Here is a 17,657-nt window from a genome sequence, read left to right as displayed (position 1 = left end):
GTAGTACAGATGATTTCCAGAGAAACAGGTGCCTCCACACACAGCTCCTGCATCAAACGTGTGCAAACACAGTGCCCCTCTAGCTCTTGGATATCCTTCACTATTCCAATTACATACAGCCCTGAATTCTCCTGTTTGAACATTACAGTGTGTTCCTTGGACTTTGCAAGTTTAACCGATTACATAAACAGCTAATTGTATTGCACACCTGTGTGCCCAGAGGCCCCAGACACTACACACCACCCATGATGTTACACCAGGCTTTGCAGTCTTTGTTCAGCATGTGCTGCATGAAAGTGTAGCACCCACAGCACAGCCCCGGGCCGCCATACACAACTACAATAGATCCAGGAGGCTCCCTGCTGAACTCCCTCCTCTTATTCCTTATTATACCTGTGTTGTCACACTCACACAGGTCACTGCATGCTCATCCCTCACGAACCATCGGACGTGGAAGACATTCTCATACCATGTCATTGTCGTTGGAGGTATTGACCTGCTGGTGTCAGCGCTCCGATTCTGATCAATTCCGTTGGGCAATTCTGGTCACTCAACCAGCACAGTCCTGTGGGTGTGACTCATCAAGCTCCGCCTACGCAGGTCCATGCAGATGCCCAGTTGAGTTCATTGAATTTACTCATCTCAAATGTTGAGATTTGTTCCACATGAATCGTTTGCTATAACTGCACACTACATATTTTTGCAGGTTCAACAACTTAAATGTGCAATTTAAACACATTCTAAGTACAAATATGAATCTATTAAACTGTATACACATGATTGGGTTGACTGTATTCATTAGGGGTTCTTTTTTTTATTTTTGGCCATCACACAGATATCGATAATCCTCTGCTGATGCTGGTATATCTACCATAGGGTTATTTTCGCCTCGATTGTCATCAAGAAAAGACGCAGTAGTGTGTATCTCATTATCTCTTTTCATGTTGCTTAGCAGAATCCTTTTACATATTCATGAGCTGGTGGCTTTCAGCACCAGGGCACACTTTACTTCTGCTGGACGTGTCTAAGGAGCCCTGGAAGAAAAGCCGCAGAATGAGCATCTGGTTATTATTCGTGGTGAAGGACACGAGACAGGGTGGAGCCCATGAGATCAGCAGCATCGCTGACTCGGACGATCCCGCCAGCTCGGAAACAGCATGGCAGAGTCAGATGACCAGTGGGACAACAGTGGAACAACTGGTCCTACCTGTTGAGGCACCACCCATCTGGTGGGAAGCAGAGAGAGAGAGAGAGAGAGGGAGAGAGGGAGAGAGAGAGGGAAAGAGGGAGAGAGGGAAAGAGAGAGGAGGAGAGAGGGAGAGAGAAAAAGAGAGGGAGAGAGGGAGGAGGAGAGAGGGAGAGAGAGAGTGAGAGAGAGAGGGAGAGAGGTCAGAGCACTCCTGAACACCGTGCAGGTCGTCTGCTCTGAGGGACAGGGCAGCACAGCCAGAAAGCTTCGAAGTCGATGGAGTCCACACAGCCTCCAGGTAAACTACATCCCAGTTGGGACTGTTGTGAAGAAATGGCGTTTTATTCGCTTTTTATCTCATTTTTCATATCTTTTTTGCTAGGTATTAGGTATAACAGCGCACCATTTATATTCAGTTCTAAAATGTTCTGCTCTAAAAACTGGTTGTTTTTTTTCTAAATGGCTTTCTACACCACAGACTAATACCAAATAAGCTTCATCCATACAGCTGTGAAATCATATTACAGCAAAATTACAACACATGTTCTATTTAGAATTTTTGGAATTTTATTGGTTTCATTTGGATAAAATAAAATAGTAGTATAATTGCTTCCAATCTCACCTTTGTGTTGCCATAACTCTGCAGCCATTCCCATTAGTCTATCAGTCATTAGTCTACGCCTTGCGCAAACACTGATTCTCTATGCGTGAAACAAATCACACACTTAATTTTGGGATTTGACATAAATATCAAAGTTCTATTTGAAGCAAAGTGGTGTGTTTTAAAGTCTCTTTAAAGCTCTGTTCTACTGCTTAGGGGCTAACCTGTGGAAGAGGAAAATCGTGGACATTCATAGAGCAATAAAATCCTGTGCAATATGATTTAGCAGAATATTTACAATGACACCACAGGTTACATTAGGAAGAGTTTTATTGTTTATGCCACAGTGGCAACATTATACAGATCCAGCTTAAAAGCATTTCAATACAGTTTAGAGGGCAGTTACAAAATATATGAAAGCTTTACTAAACCTGATGGATAACCTCTAGCAAAGGTGAAGAAATTAATGACATTTTCAGAACCAGTTTTAATCCAATAGAAGTAATTAAAGCGCATGCATGAATAGTATTATGTGTTAGTCCTTCATCAGAATTAAACTGGACTGGTGCACATTTATCTGAAACACCCATATGGCTTAAGGGTGCTTCTCAGGTTAGTAAAATCAGCCATCATGTTATTGAGCTGCTATCAGATGAAAGATAGCTGGCAGGCAGAAACCAGCAGATCACTGTGTAATTAGCTCAGCCCTTGAGATCAAGTGTGCACAACAGGTGTTATTTGACAGTTTATCACAAGCAGAAGGGAGATGCTAGCATTTACAGAACTGCACACGTACCTGAGAGCTGCATGTAATCTTGTACACACAGTACATTCACAGTACATTTTCTTAAGTCCACTTTCTTTGCATAAATGCAATGTTGCCATACTGCCATTTCTAAATATTTGGAATTTTCCATTTACTCCAATTATGTGTAGGTATTGTGATTTTCACTGCTGGTAATATAAGATTGTTATGACTATTATTACTATAATGGTATTACCTTCTTCTTAAGGAAAAATGATGGTTGATGTATTTTGTAGCTGCATGGTCAGTTCACATGGCAGCAGCTGAGGAGGGAGGAGGTGTGACCCCACCCAGCGGAGTGGCCCCACCCAGCGGAGAGGCCCCACCCACTGGATTGGCCCCACCCACCGGAGTGGCAGTGTCTGAAGGGCTGAGAGTTCATCCTCTAAACCCCACTGTGAAACACAGCAAGGTGGGAAATTGCGAGTTGCAATCTAAAAGAAACAGACCTACCAGATGAGCATACAAGCGTAATGAACCACTAGTAACGAATCAGCTATTACTTCTGAGGTCCTCATTTGCATATTTAGTTCATCCTGCTCAAAACTGTTATGGTGACTAAGCAAATTTAAAGTTGTTCCTAAATGCATCAATAAAATTTAATCGGTTGAATACAAATTTACATTTTGCTATTAATTCTAAAAGTGTTTTCCATATCTCATTTTTTGTAGAAATCGAAAAAAACCCTGTATCAATTCTTTATGTAACTATATATTAAAATTTTTTTTTCCTATATAACTATGTATAACTATCGAACTAGCTTTTTCTATATGACTATATAACAGGATTCTGTAGCACGCTTCATGCACACAACCCTGTTCATCTTCCTGTCATCTCTAGGATGACCCGTGGTCATGTGACAGCTCTGTGTCCTCCGACAGCGAGGACAATGACGGTAAGACAAAGAAGAAGAAGAAGAAGAGGAAGAAGAAGAAGAGTAAGGTAACTGCATGCCTTCCCACTCAGGTTTTTTTTGCCATATTCCTCTGAGTAAATCATAGAACCACCGCAGCGAAGGGCAGATCTGACCCGGCAGGGCAGGTTGGGAGTCCATCATAGCCTGAGCTTCTGACTCCTGTAGGCCTAATGCGCTCTGTTCATTTACCACAAGGTATTGCAGGAAAATGTGCTTCCCCACACACATACGGGCAAAACATGCAGTTAGGATCAATGATTAATGCATTGGTTGAAGGTTGGTAGCATTGTAAAGCTCCGTAAACTTGATGAAAACCTCCAGGCAATAATTCGTTTCCATCCCTCCCACCCCGATCTACCCGCCGCTCCCCGCCGCAGAGATTCAGGTCAGCATCCTCCTCCTCCAGTCACTCCTCAGACTGTGACAGCAGTGAGGTGAGCAAATCTGATGAAAAATAGACGTGGGAATGCAATAGTGCAGAATAGCGCAGTGGAGGGGCTGTGTGACCGTATGTTCCACACGCGTGCATTGACCCTTCAGCTGGGCTGCGATACCCATCGGCGGCTGAAACTCTTTAAGGACGTTTTAAACTATCGCGGCTCCTTTTTCTTAAAAAATGGATGCTAGTGTGGAGAATCTCTTTTCTCCTCTAGCGTACGCACAGAATTGGCCTTCGTGTCACATTGGCTGCTGCTTTATTCCAAAGTGACTCAGCAGCGTTTGTTGGCTGGTATTTTGATGACCGTTTCCCACCCACCCATCACACACTTTCACTCACAATGTACGGCTGATCTCCCATAGAGAAAAACTGTATCTCTCTACAGGATGAAAAGAAGCAATGGAACAGCAAAGAAAAGGCTGTGACCACAGTCATACCTGAAGCAGGTGGAGCATAACACACACACACACACCTGAATGCACATACACACTCACACAGAAGATGATGAAATAAGATATACATGAATCAGGTAAGGCATAATGAACACACACACACACACACACACACACACACACACACACACACACACACACACACACAAGAGGATGTCAACAAACCACTGAGTCACTTTTATGTACATTTTTTTAAATGAATGTACATAAGATTAAAGGAGCACTTATAGATCTCCCCAGTTCAGCACTCTGACTGCAGTTCTGAAAGCATTGAAATTAGGCTTTCATTTTCTTTTTCTGTATTTCTTTCTTTATGCATTTGGAACGAGCACAAACCCACAAGAGAGAAAGTTTATTGGGTTCTGAAAGCAGGATTGTAGAAGGGGAGGTTTCAGATCTAGCGAGGCAGACGGGAGCTTGATGGTTGTAATGGAGGAGAATCCTGAAGGTGCCCGAGGGTTGGCAGAAGACATGGTCTTGAAAACAGGCCTTGAAACAGAGTGGTAACCAGCTAACATGTGCAGGGAAAGCTCACTATCCATCATGGGATGGTCAATACTTCACTATGAGTGTGCGAGAGAGGGGAGTTTAGATTGGAGACCTGTAGGCAACAGGTTAGTACACTAGTGAACCCAAATCAAATTACCGTAGTTCAGTGGTAAACCAGATCAGAGGTGATGGTGGGAAGAGAAGATTGGTGTGGCAGTGCTGGGGGCGTGGTGATGCTGGGGGCGTGGCAGTGCTGGGGGCGTGGCAGTGCTGGGGGCGTGGCAGTGCTGGGGGCGTGGTGATTCTGGGGGCGTGGCAGTGCTGGGGGCGTGGTGATGCTGAGGATGTAGCAGTGCTGGGGGCGTGGTGATGCTGAGGGCGTGGCAGTGCTGGGGGCATGGCAGTGCTGGGGGTGTGGCAGTGCTGGAGGCGTGACAATGCTGGGGGCGTGGCAGTGCTGGGGGCGTGGCAGTGCTGGAGGCGTGACAATGCTGGGGGCATGGCAGTGCTGGGGGTGTGGCAGTGCTGGAGGCGTGACAATGCTGGGGGCGTGGCAGTGCTTGGGGCGTGGCAGTGCTGGGGCGTGGCAATGATGGGGCTTTGTGAGATCTGTGACATTTTGTCTTGCACTGATCCACATTTAGTCTTCATAATGTCTGTGTTTAAATAATATTCTACAATTTCATAACAAATATTGGCAGCCAGTTGTGATAAGAATTTGTATGGTATCAAGGCAATGAGTCACCCTGTGTCTACACATACTGGAACACACCTTCCATAGTTTCACCTCTAAAACAGTAATTACAGAATAATATTCCCGCAGATACATTTAATTCAATTCACTTCCACATGTCTTAGTTTCTTGTGGAATGTGTTCATTGTTCAAGTGGAAGAGATCTGCAGTCGAGTGGGTTTTATAGCGCTTCATTACACTGAGCCCCACATTGCATTATGGGCACATTCAGCAAAGCTCCACTCCTTCCTAGTCAATATACAATTTACAGTAGAACTCCACCAGCTATGACAATAGTACACACACACACACACACACTCACAAACACACACACACACGACACGCACACACACACAGTGTGAGGTACAGCACAAATAAAAGTCACAGTTGCCGCAAATGATGAGTGAGTTTCACATTTTTCAATTATAGGCCTCATAAATTGCTAGTATTGTGCAGCACGCTCACACACACACACACACACACACACACACGCGCGCAAACACACCTACACGCATATCAAAGCTCCATCATACAGATTTTGACAGATTTCATTCTGATCTGGAGTATTCTGCACATTGCAGTGAAGTCTAGAATCAAGTGGTTGTACTGTTCTTCTGGAACAGAGATTGACCTTATATATCTAAGGTCACTAATCAACCCCATTCTCAAACTGCCAGCACTATGGAATCACTGTCAATCAGTAGAGATGATTGCAGAACCTACATTGGTGGTTTTTTAGGTGCAATTGTTTTGCTGCTACACTGCACACACACACACACACACACACACACACACACACACACACACACACACACACACACACACACACACACACACAAACACCGTGTAAATAAACCCCAGTCTTTGGGGAGCACTGATGAACATCAGCTGGGATTTCTGTTTCTCCTGTCTGATGTTCTGCGGGGGACTCAGCAGTGTGGTTGTGATCCTCAGGCCTCGTGCTGGAGATCATTCTGATGCCACTAAAGGAGCCCAACAGTGACCAGGAGAGAACGACCAAGCCACGCAGTGCTAAAGTACGCCTAGTGTGTGTGTGTGTGTGTGTGTGTGTGTGTGTGTGTGTGTGTGTGTGTGTGTGTGTGTGTGTGTGTGTGTGTGTGTGTGTGTGTGTGTGTGTGTGAGTGTGTCTAGACCTCTAAAAATAATCAGAGGTCTTCATTGTTCACTTTGTTTTATCTGAATGAAATGGTCATGTAATGTATTCACATTGGCAACACATTCAATTCTCTGCTTTATTTTTTTTCTCCCTCATATTTTATCATTGTATGACTTCACTATTTTACTTTTTGTTTACTGAGATTACCAAACAGTTTAAAATCTATAAGTCAGTGGACCCATGAGTTATTTATGTATGCCATAGACACGTCTGGTTTCAAGGCAGGGATGCGTATAAGGAAACAACACCCACACTCTCCACCACCAGTACGATGGGGGTGGAACACGGTCTGCTTGGTTTTCTGCCACTTTCTCCCCAAGATCAATGCCATGATGAATTCCATCAAGTAGCAGGACATTTATCTGAAAACCTGGTCGCCTTTACAAGGAACCTGAGACTTAGGTGGACTGTCCAGATGCCAATTATCCGTAGCATGCCTCAAAATCGATGTTGTAATGATTGGGTTAAAAAAAATTTAAGATCTATTTTTGATCTGGTCGTCTAAGTTTCTGGACATTCCAAACTTTTTTGACAGCATTGTAAAACCTGTGTTGTTTGACTGTATGACGAAGTGGCTTATGATGGAAAATATTTTTGAAAGGCTCTGAACACTGATAAGTGCAACATTTACTGTGAAATCTGTTATGGAAATAAAGTTCATTATTCAATATTTTGAACAATTCAAATATGAGATCTTCCACATAGAGGAGGAGTATAAAATATTGTTTATTCTCTGCAGTCAGTTTTGTTCATTTTCATCACGAGTGCCAGTAAACGTGGACCTGACTACACTTCTCTGTCTCTTGCTCATAAGAAGAAAAAGAAGAAAGACAAGAAAAAGAAAAAAAAGAAGAGGAGGAAGAGGAGAAAGAGGAAGGTAGGTGAACTGAAACAGATTAAAAACGTCCTCGTTTATAGCTATTGGAAAGATGTTTTGGACTGTACTGTCTTTCTTCTTCAGGACTCCAGCCCTTCCTCATCTTCTGATAGTTCCGTGTCAGACAGTGAAGATGAGGACATGAAAAAGAATAAGAAAAAGAAGAAGAAAAGGAATAAGAATAAGAAGAGGAAGAAGGCGGAGGAGGAGGTGGTAGACAGCTGGTAGATTATATGTCTGTTTGCTTGGTTGTTGTTGTGTTTGTTTGTGCCATCTTAGTGTGCCACCTGCAGGACTCATCTTCTGATACTTCCAGCGAGGATGAAGAGAAGAAGAAAAATAAAAAGAAGAAAAAACACAAGAAGAAGCTGAGGAAGAAAAACAAGTCAAAGGTAAAAGTGACATTTTCTGGAAAGGTTGAGGATGCCCACAGAATTCCTTATACTTGACTTCCCCCTGTGCTCAATCTTAGCATCCCTGCTCCACCTCCTGCTCCAGTTCACCTTCATCCGACAGTGATGAACAGAAACCAAAGAAGAACATTAAGAAGGTAAGATGATTTTAAATAGCATGTACCACTGTAACTGGAGCTGAAATGCTGAATTACCACTAAATAATCAACACCTTTTTTTACTATTTCTCCTCACGCCTAAACTCTGGCACTTATTCAATGTCTTGGTTTAAAACATGCCCACAAAGACCAGTGTCTCAGGACCCTACACTAATGCTCTGTAACAAGGCCACTGCTATCTTTACATTATCATGACTCTACCGCAAGTGCATTTGTTTCTTAATTACCCTTTTACTATCCTAAACATTACATAATGGGACAAAGTGCTTGTTAAAAAATGAGCCAACGGATGCAAAGTGCTCTGAAGGGACTGTGTTTATTTACTCAATAAAGGTAAAGAATGGGTTGTAATTGTAGCTTGGTGATGTCATGCCTCTTTGGGGACAACAGCCCCTCCCACTCTCACCCGGTGTACAGTTTCAGTCTGAAGTCCATCTGTTACCATACACAATTACCTCATTCATGATAGATTCATTACTTACCAGGGACCATCACTGACCACATCTTATTTTAATGTCCCTGCTGGGTCGTCCCAGTTGTCCAACATCAAAAGTTAACAGTGATCTGATGAAGAGCAGGAGGACAGTAAAGACTATTTGAAATTGCCACCAAATATGAGCTCTAATTTTACTCCTACAAGATGGTTCATAAAAAAATAAGTGTTTCTAATGAAGTGAGTCAGTGATCCAGTGAGTCATTGAGACAGTGAATCAGTGAATCAGTGAGTCAGTGAATCAGTGAATCAATGAGTGCATGTCTTGAGTGTGTTTGGTTAGGGAGGTTTGGCTCTCTCATACCAGCAGATATGTTTGATATTGTGTTACATACTGCAGTACATGTTACCTGATCTACACAGTAAAATGGGAAAAAGCTCTGATGATCAACATCGACTCTTCCTCCCGTAGGAGTCGGGACACTGGTCTCCATGGCGTGGTGACTGTGGGAAAAGCAAGGTTTGAACTTTACGCATGCATGAAACAAAAGATGCATCAAATATCAGAAGGCGCAAACCAGGGATTCATTACACAAAATTTATTTTTTGTGATGGCCATAAAGACCAAATAGCTTCGGGAGACTGTCGTCAGGCCCCCGCACTTGTTACTGTCAGATCCCCCACTCTTTTCACACCATGCACCTGTGAATATAACACATCTACAAATACCATACAGTAAATGAGTTTCTGTAGTGTGAGACAATGCTCATCTCTTTGCCAAAGGTGTGTGACTGTGACTTTTATCTTGGCTGGTTCATAATCACAAGGGTTTCAAATGCCCCCCCCAACCCCCAGAGAGATCAGAGCTTTTGGGACCTTCTGTTTTAATCTCAAAAAATTAATAAGTAGGATAAAATTGGGGTTGAGGAGTTGAGTGGCTTGAGTAATTTGATTATCAAGAGGGCCGGGCCCTCCTTTAGACTGCCGGAGTAAAATTAGCCTTATCCAAAACCCTGAAATGTGGGCCCCCTAGCTAAAACGTCCCAATTTTACACATGACAGCACTATGAATGTTCAATTCTAAATGGGAAAATGAACATCAAAAAGTAATTTTGTCCAAGACGGTCTATTTTAACTCTCTCCTTCTTTCTCTCACTGCATATTTTTTCTCTCTGTCTGTCTCCTCCCTCGTTCTTCCTGGATCTGACTTACAGGAAGTGCGGGCAGAGCTGAAGGAAGAGAAAACGGGCGAGAAAGGTTTACCTTGTGCATCAGGTGAGATCTGATTTGTTTAATATCAAAATTTAGCTTAAGCTCAAACCTTCCCAATTCACCTTTCTAATTGTTTGCACCTTTCTTTCATCTGCAAGCTCACGGTGTGTCATGGAACAATTGGTGTCATTTAAGACCTTTTATTGTTAGCTGAGGAAGTACACCTGTGTTGTAGGAAAGAAAGTATATTTGCTGGTTGCTGCTTCTGTCCCCAGAAGTACCCTGGCCGGTTTCCCCAGCATTTCCTGCAGACGGTGATGAGAAACACGGGAAACGCAGCTCTAAGGAGGGAGAGAGGAGAAAGAGAGGAAATGAACAGCACTTCAAGAAAAAGGTTAGACACAAACTAGTTACATTTTTACATCATAACCAAGTCAAGTTATTGGTTTTTATTTTTAAAATGTGTTTTCATTTCTAATCCCTAATTTCTAATCAAGCAACATTTTTATTATTAGTATGCTGCATTACCTTCATGTTTGGAGACCTCCTCTTCAGATGATGATGATGACAAGAAGAAGAAGAAAAAGAAAAAAAAGAAGAAGGTGTGGGTTGTACAAAAACAAATGAAAGATAGAAATATTAATAAAACTAAATTCAAATGTCCTCAGTGATAGCAGCACAGATGCAGGGTTTCAATAACGTTTTGTTTTCAGCATTACAGCTCATCTTCATCATCAGAGAGCTCCTCATCCTCTTCAGATAGTGATGTTGACAAGAAGAAGAAAAAGAAGAAGTCAAAGAAGAAGAAGAAGAAGTCAAAGAAGAAGTCAAAGAAGAAGGTAAAATAAAAGTATTCTATTTTATTTTTGTACATAGTGTATTTATAATTCCAGGAACATACAGATGGCATAGCAGGTCAGGTACTGAATCAATTGAACAACATCATGACCTCTGACATGTAGTCATTTGTTTTGAAATACAGGTGATAAGACAACACATGTGGTCCATATGGTGAGTTTAATGATGCATCTCAAATTCTGTTCTTAGGAGTCCAGCTCTTCATCATCACCATCACCATCATCATCTGAGATTTCTTCCTCAGACAGCGACAGTGACACAAAAAAGAAAATGAGGAAGAAGAAGAGAAAGAAGAAGATGAAGAAACGGGAAAAGGTGAGCTGAGCATCTCTCTCTCTCGCTCACTCTCTCTCTCTCTCTCTCTCTCTCTCGCTCTCTCTCTCTCTCTCTCTCTCTCTCTCTCTCTCTCTCTCTCTCTCTCTCCCTTGTTCTCTCATTCTGCCTCCCTGTCCTGAGTGCACAGCCTATTTTCCAACAGGGGTGTTTAGTGAAATAGCTTGTTTCAGAGCAGTCTCACTTTGAAAGTGCTCCGAACAAATGTTCAGCAGGACTCCAGTTCCTTGTATGTTTCTATTATGGAGGAGAGAAAGAAGAAGAAGCGACAGAAAAAAAGAAGAAAAACAAAACAAACACCAAGCAAAAGCAGGTGATGAAGGAAAGGACTTTTATTATATCACTGTGCAATATCTTTCTTTCTTATATTGTAGATGGTTGGATTTTTGTAACAGATCCTGCCGTACCAAGCATAATTTTTTTATAACCTGGAGAAATATTTTATACAACTTGGAAAAAAACATTTGCATAATGTGTACAATCTTGGCCCGATGCAGTCTTATTTTCTACTTTCATAACAGAAGCTGCATTGCACGATTTCAGTCTTGCTCATGATAAATGTCCCCTGTCCTCATAATGACCTATGAGAATGTCATTTCAACAGATGTCAGAAAAAAAAGACACTTCCACTGCATGAAATGTTCCTACATGCACAGAATTTACATACATATCTCATATTTCTTTAGATGTTACAAAACAGCCTTCGTAAGGAAAATTAAAGGAGCAGTTTAGCTATGTGACGTTAATCTTGCTATCATGGAACATTCCGGTTATTAAACACTCTGTCCCTCGTGTTTGTGCAAGGACTCTGCTGCATTCTCCTCCCCTTCATCCGACACTGTTGGTGCAAATAAAAACAAGAAACAAGAGGTATAGAAATGAGTTATAATACAGAACAAGGACACAATGTCATTTGCACGATGCACCAAAGCAATTTCGGCGCACCCTTGTGGTAAATTATGTTAAATGCGAGTGAGTGAGTGACAAACCAGGTTTATGAGGTGTGTCACATCTAAACATTGTTTCAGGCTGCCTATGGTGTGATAAGACAACAGTCATTCTAAGATACAGCTGGCACACACGTGGTTGATTAGCACCCATTTGTTTATGTTCATTGCTGCTGTTTTTATTTACCCTAAGAGCATTTCCGTGTTCTTTACCATGCAGGGGGAAGCTAGACAGTATCAGCTGAGCACAGAGCTTGAACCATCTGGCCAGGATGGAGAGAGACAGCAGCCCTTCCCAGATTATCCTGGCCGTGTAGGTCTGGCTGAAGGTGACGAGTGGTCCCGGCCCCTGCGTGACACCAGTTTGACCTGGAGGGATGGTACCTTTCACGGTATTGATCCAGGTCGTAGGTCAACACCAATGACCGCAGAAGAATCACGCTACCAGACATTGAATGAACATGAGCTGTGATCTGATTTTTGATAAAATGTCACCTCTCTGTTGAGGTTGGTAGGAAGGGCCTCCATTATTGAGGACACATTCCAGCTATGAAGTGTATAAAATGCTTTTTCATGCGCTCAAAATTCTTTGAATCTCTCTTTGTGCCATGTGTCTATGGGCAAGAGTGCCCGCTGTGGCCTTGCTGAGAGATCATAGCCATTTAACAGCATTTGTAAGCAAATCATATCAGTCATGGCGGTGGTACATAATCAGGGGAAGATGAACACTGAAGAGTTAAATTGGTTACTCAAGTGATCAGGGATGGGGCAATAAGGAAGAAATATTTTCAACATGTATTCACTGTCTTTATTTTCATTTGAATCACATTAACATTTTAAGTGTTTTAAAGTCATATTCATAAAAGGAAATAAGGTAATTACAGAAACTTCTGTGATCATATTTTTCTTTATTTTTATGTAATTACATACTTGTCTGAATGACATCACATCACCACCTGCAGTATAAGAAAAACAGGTATACACAGATTAGAGTAATTAGTTATTTCCATACATTTACAGCAAATCTGTCATGACATCTTTGTCAGTGCAGTATCATCTAAAGATTCAATGAGTTGGACAGCTGTGTGCTGTTAGGCGACTATCAGTCTGAATGCATATGACTTGTTCCTTTATATATATATATATATATATATATATATATATATATATATATATATATATATATATATATATATATGTGTGTAATTTTTTTTTTTTTTTTTTGACAGATTACACAGCTCCGTTCTTTGTCCTTCAAGCAATAAACTCTCATTTGAACATTTTCACCACTTCTGGAAATGAAAATATGAAATGAGAACTAAAAAGATTATTTTACATATTTCGCTATTTATATTGAAGCTGTCCTTCGCAGTAATTGTTATAAGATCAGGCGGTTATGTAACGAACACTGAGCCCGTTTGAGGGCGATGACAGGAAACACATCTCGTTAGGTGCAGCGCCATCTAGTGGAACAAATTGCAGTTGAACGCGTCAAAGAGGTTATGAGCCCACGACGCAGGAGACTGGAAATGTTTGCAAATAAATGTGTCGAATATTGTTACAGTTAACAAGTGTCATGAATAAACTGATTCTTGCTTTAAATTAGTTTTCCTGCATCATTTCAACAGGACACATTTAATACACTAGTCATGTGTGCGATAACGTTTCAGCCAGGAAGAACCGCAGCTACTAATCTTCTCTCCCCTATCAAATGAACTGCACAACAGGCGACATAACTGCTTTAAAATCTACATGTAAATGTACATAAATGTAATTTAAATGTTCTCCTAATCAACGGGGAAAACAACCGAAATAGGTTTAAAAAAAACATGACTTGTTTTATCATGGTGAGACACAGAAAGGTGTCGCCGTTATGCATGATTGACTTGCCACAACAAAATTGCTGAAAAATTATGCCGACCGAACAATTGGCACATTGTGCAAAACCCTTTAGGTGAGAACAACATATAACTAGTGATGTCAAACTCGAAACGCGGAATCGAACTGAATCGATTCATTTGAATCGCGGTGTTCCGAAACACTGTCCGTATCGAAATGTTCGAGACGTTTCGAATCTTTTCGCGCGTTTTAGTCCGCGCTTAAGTTCAAGCAGCTGGTCTGAGATCAGAATGTTTACTGATTACTTGTAATCTTGTAATGTTTAATAAATAAAGGATTACACAAGCATTTCCCTACCTTGCAATGTAAAATGAATAATGCCAGCTATATCAATCCACTGACTAACAATGTATCTTAATGAAAAATACATCTTAATGACATCATTAAAACAAACCCTGTTCTCTGCTATATGTTATGTTTTCATGACAAAAAATTATTTAGGGATACAATATGCTATGGGGGAATATCTCATGTAATTTGTCATAAAAAATACATTCATTACCTCTGTTTCTGTTAAGAACAAGTTGTGGATATAGGCCCTGTGTGCCCACTAGATGTCACTGTGGCTGTGATGATTCGAACATTTCACAAGATCGAATCATTTCCCGAATCAATTGGTTCATTTGATCTCCCAAAAGCCCCACTTTGCCCATCACTACATATAACTGCTTATTATTTAAACACGAGAAGTATTAATAAGCACGAACGGTTGGGTTGTTCACCTTTTCTCGGATACCTGAAACGTGTTTATGGATCTCAGGTATGTTTCATGGGCAAACAGCAACAAGAAACAGGAACTAACGTATTGACTGTCTTGTGCAGGTATACTCCCAGATAGGGCTGTCTTGTCCAGGTATACTCCCAGATAGGGCTGTCTTGTCCAGGTATACTCCCAGATAGGGCTGTCTTCACCTCCCTCCCTTCTGAAGTCGCAGTAAAGTGCGATCACATTCAGTACTGACAGCGTGTGAAGAGCGTTTTGGTTTCAGTCTGCGAAAGAAGTTTATTTGACCTCGCAAATCATGGATTTCGATTTAGCTGCGGGTAAGAAAGTGATCTTCGCACTTCAAAGGTCTGAAATCGATGTCCGCTTAACCTTTAATGCGCTGCTTATGACCTCAAAGAAACTAAATATTTGTATTGCTCCATTCGCTGTAGGCGTTTGGGTAGTTATAAGACTACCACAACAAACAAATAGTAATATCGATCGCATGCATATCTCTCTCTCTCTCTCTCTCTCTCTCTCTCTCTCTCTCTCTCTCTCTCTCTCTCTCTCTCTTTCTATCTCTCTCTCAGCTGCTGGAAAAGATGACGAAGTAAAGAAAACCGAGGGTAAACAGGTGGAAGGAATCTTTGGTTTTGGCAAGAAAGACAAGGATAAAAAGAAAGTGAGAACATCAATTCCTTAATATAGACTTTCCTTTAATGAATAAGTCTCTGCTAAAATCAAGGCTTGCGAGGTTTGAGTTAGATTAACATGAAATCTCCACTGATGCAATATCTAGCTTATTTGTGACCTCAAAGGTTGTTATTTGCAATATAAAGGTTGAAAACTTCATATATTACATCATGCACATGATGTGTGGTCTTTCATAAAGCTTTATCTCAGTGGCTGCTGTTCTATGTGCTCATTTTTAATACATAAAGGCATGTCTGTCTACACATGTTCTCCACTTACAGAGTGATCACAAGGACAAAGACAAATCCAAAGATAAGGAGCACAAAGACAAAGAACACAAGAAGCCCAAAGAACACAAGAAGCCCAAAGAACACAAGAAGTCCAAGGAACACAAAAAGAAAGAGGGCGGCCATGGTTCCTCATCCTCCAGCAGTGATGATGATTAGGTAACGAGCTCCTCACTCATGATGGTCACAAGAACAGCTCCTAGCCCAGTCTATATTCCACTGCATCTGCGTGTAGTTCCGATAAGAATGAATACAATCTCTGACTTCTGCCCAACTCTGAAAAGCCTAGACGTGGGTGGGGAGAATATAGTTGTGGAGATATTGTGATATTAGAAGCGCAGACTGTGTCGTGGAGACTGGGCCGGACTGCCATAAAAAGGCCTTTGGAGATAAAGCAAATGTGTTGCGCTGTAAAACATCTCAAGGGTGGAGCCAGGCTGCCGTGCGCGTGGGGATTTGTTTGTGCGAATGAGGTCACTGTGAGGAACCTGTCGGTGCGGTTGGATGTGTAACCGTGAGCAGGTTTTGTAAATAGCTGAGCATATGCATATGAAAGTCTTATATTCCTGAGGCCCCTCCCAGATAGTTCAGACAGGGACACGGCGGGACGTGTGATACCTGCGCAGAGCTAGTGTAGGCTGAGAACAGGCTCACATTCCTGCTGCTCCCCAAACACAGAGCGGCTTGAAAATGTTGGAATGTTGCCAATGCAGTTTGTGATGTTCCAGTAGTCCAACTCTTACTGACCGTATGTCAAATCAGGTGCGTTTAGGCATATATGTGAGCATTAGTTTTAGTAAAACATTGATAAATGCTGTGTAAATACTTGAACAAGATTTTCCAATCACCGGAAGCAACGTATGACTTATCAAACCATAACATTGTGCAGGAGGTTAGGTGTGTTATGTAGAAGTTGATGTAACTGTTGTGTATGTTTTCCACTGTGAATGAAGACACGTGCAGCAGACTGAAGTAACCTTGCCTAAAAGTGCCATGTCATGCTGACAGAGTCTGACTCTTCTCTGTCTATGCTGAACTGTAAGGATAATGCTGAGGTTCACTGCCTGTTTAGGTGTATACACATGCCTCCACTTTCCACTGTTCTAACCATAAATACTGGCCTGCCTTATATTTGTTTAAGTGTTTGTTTATGTTATTTTCTTCATAGCCTGTAACAATAGACCACAGAATTTACTAATAATAAAAGCATAATAGAAGCTCTTTGCTGTTTTGGCATTATTTGCATCTAATCTTTATGCTGCTGTTGAACTCAAATTGCTTAGGGAATGAAAATGCCACCGTGCTGATTCTAATTGAATGGTTAAGTCATGAGGTGCAACTTGGCTGACATTATTTTCTGTGTTTTAGGGCTGAAACTGAAGTGAAGACTTTTCCTGGCTGCACATTTGACTGGGAGATGTTCACACTGTGGAGGGGATAATCATGTAGACCACTGCAAGAACATGTATATACTTGTATAACAAGACCAAAATAATAAATACAACTAAAATGGTTAAATTGTCTTATTTTGTTCTAATAGTACAGTACAACGACTTGACAAAATGTATTTATAACTGAATCCACTCTAAAAGCAGAGTATGCTGGATCAGTGTTCACGGGTTCACCACATAGGGGAACAGTTCTGAAAAATGTCTCATTGTATGGATAAACTAAATATTTGAGTGACCTATTAGAGAGTGACTGTAATTCCAATTTCTGTTGATTTGCTTGATGGTGATAAAAGTACAAAAATTTAACAAATCAACTGAAGCAGGAAGCATTTCATAAGTGTGTAGAAACAGGTATTAGAAGGCATAATTTAAAATACGCAACTGAAGTAACAGATGCTTTAATGAACTATGAGATGTTTAAGGGTCTACAACAGTCTTGTGGCTGGGACGTGTGTAACACCATATAAAGTGCTTCTATTCAAGTGGATGGTGAGTGAAACAAACAAAAAAAGAATAAATGCTAATAAATGTTTTACACTTGAGTTGCTTAAATAGCTTGTATAAGGTTGAAAGCCCTGTAGGAGTGGCC

At 41.3% G+C, this 17,657-nt stretch overlaps 1 protein-coding gene and 1 long non-coding RNA gene across 2 annotated transcripts; both read left to right on the top strand.

The window, feature by feature from the left end:
- Positions 1-1,387: 1,387 nt before the first annotated feature.
- On the top strand, positions 1,388-13,129 carry LOC143477981 (uncharacterized). Its single transcript, XM_076976884.1, has 16 exons — positions 1,388-1,487; positions 2,832-3,007; positions 3,436-3,537; positions 4,336-4,396; positions 6,579-6,661; positions 7,616-7,678; positions 7,763-7,888; positions 7,972-8,070; positions 8,151-8,228; positions 9,155-9,202; positions 9,897-9,957; positions 10,170-10,288; positions 10,410-10,496; positions 10,608-10,733; positions 10,942-11,067; positions 12,253-13,129. The coding sequence occupies exons 1-16, from the start codon at positions 1,466-1,468 to the stop codon at positions 12,502-12,504; spliced, it is 1,629 nt and encodes a 542-aa protein (XP_076832999.1). The 5' UTR covers positions 1,388-1,465; the 3' UTR covers positions 12,505-13,129.
- Positions 13,130-14,816: 1,687 nt separating this feature from the next.
- On the top strand, positions 14,817-17,135 carry LOC143478211 (uncharacterized). Its single transcript, XR_013121712.1, has 4 exons — positions 14,817-14,975; positions 15,228-15,319; positions 15,612-15,776; positions 16,986-17,135. It is a non-coding gene; the product is annotated as an uncharacterized LOC143478211 (long non-coding RNA).
- The last annotated feature ends 522 nt before the right edge of the window (positions 17,136-17,657 follow it).

Source organism: Brachyhypopomus gauderio, chromosome 16 (genome assembly GCF_052324685.1).
Source record: "Brachyhypopomus gauderio isolate BG-103 chromosome 16, BGAUD_0.2, whole genome shotgun sequence".
NCBI lineage: Eukaryota > Metazoa > Chordata > Actinopteri > Gymnotiformes > Hypopomidae > Brachyhypopomus > Brachyhypopomus gauderio.
Note: the sequence above shows the minus strand (reverse complement) of the source record. Positions and strands in the feature narration are given on the sequence as shown.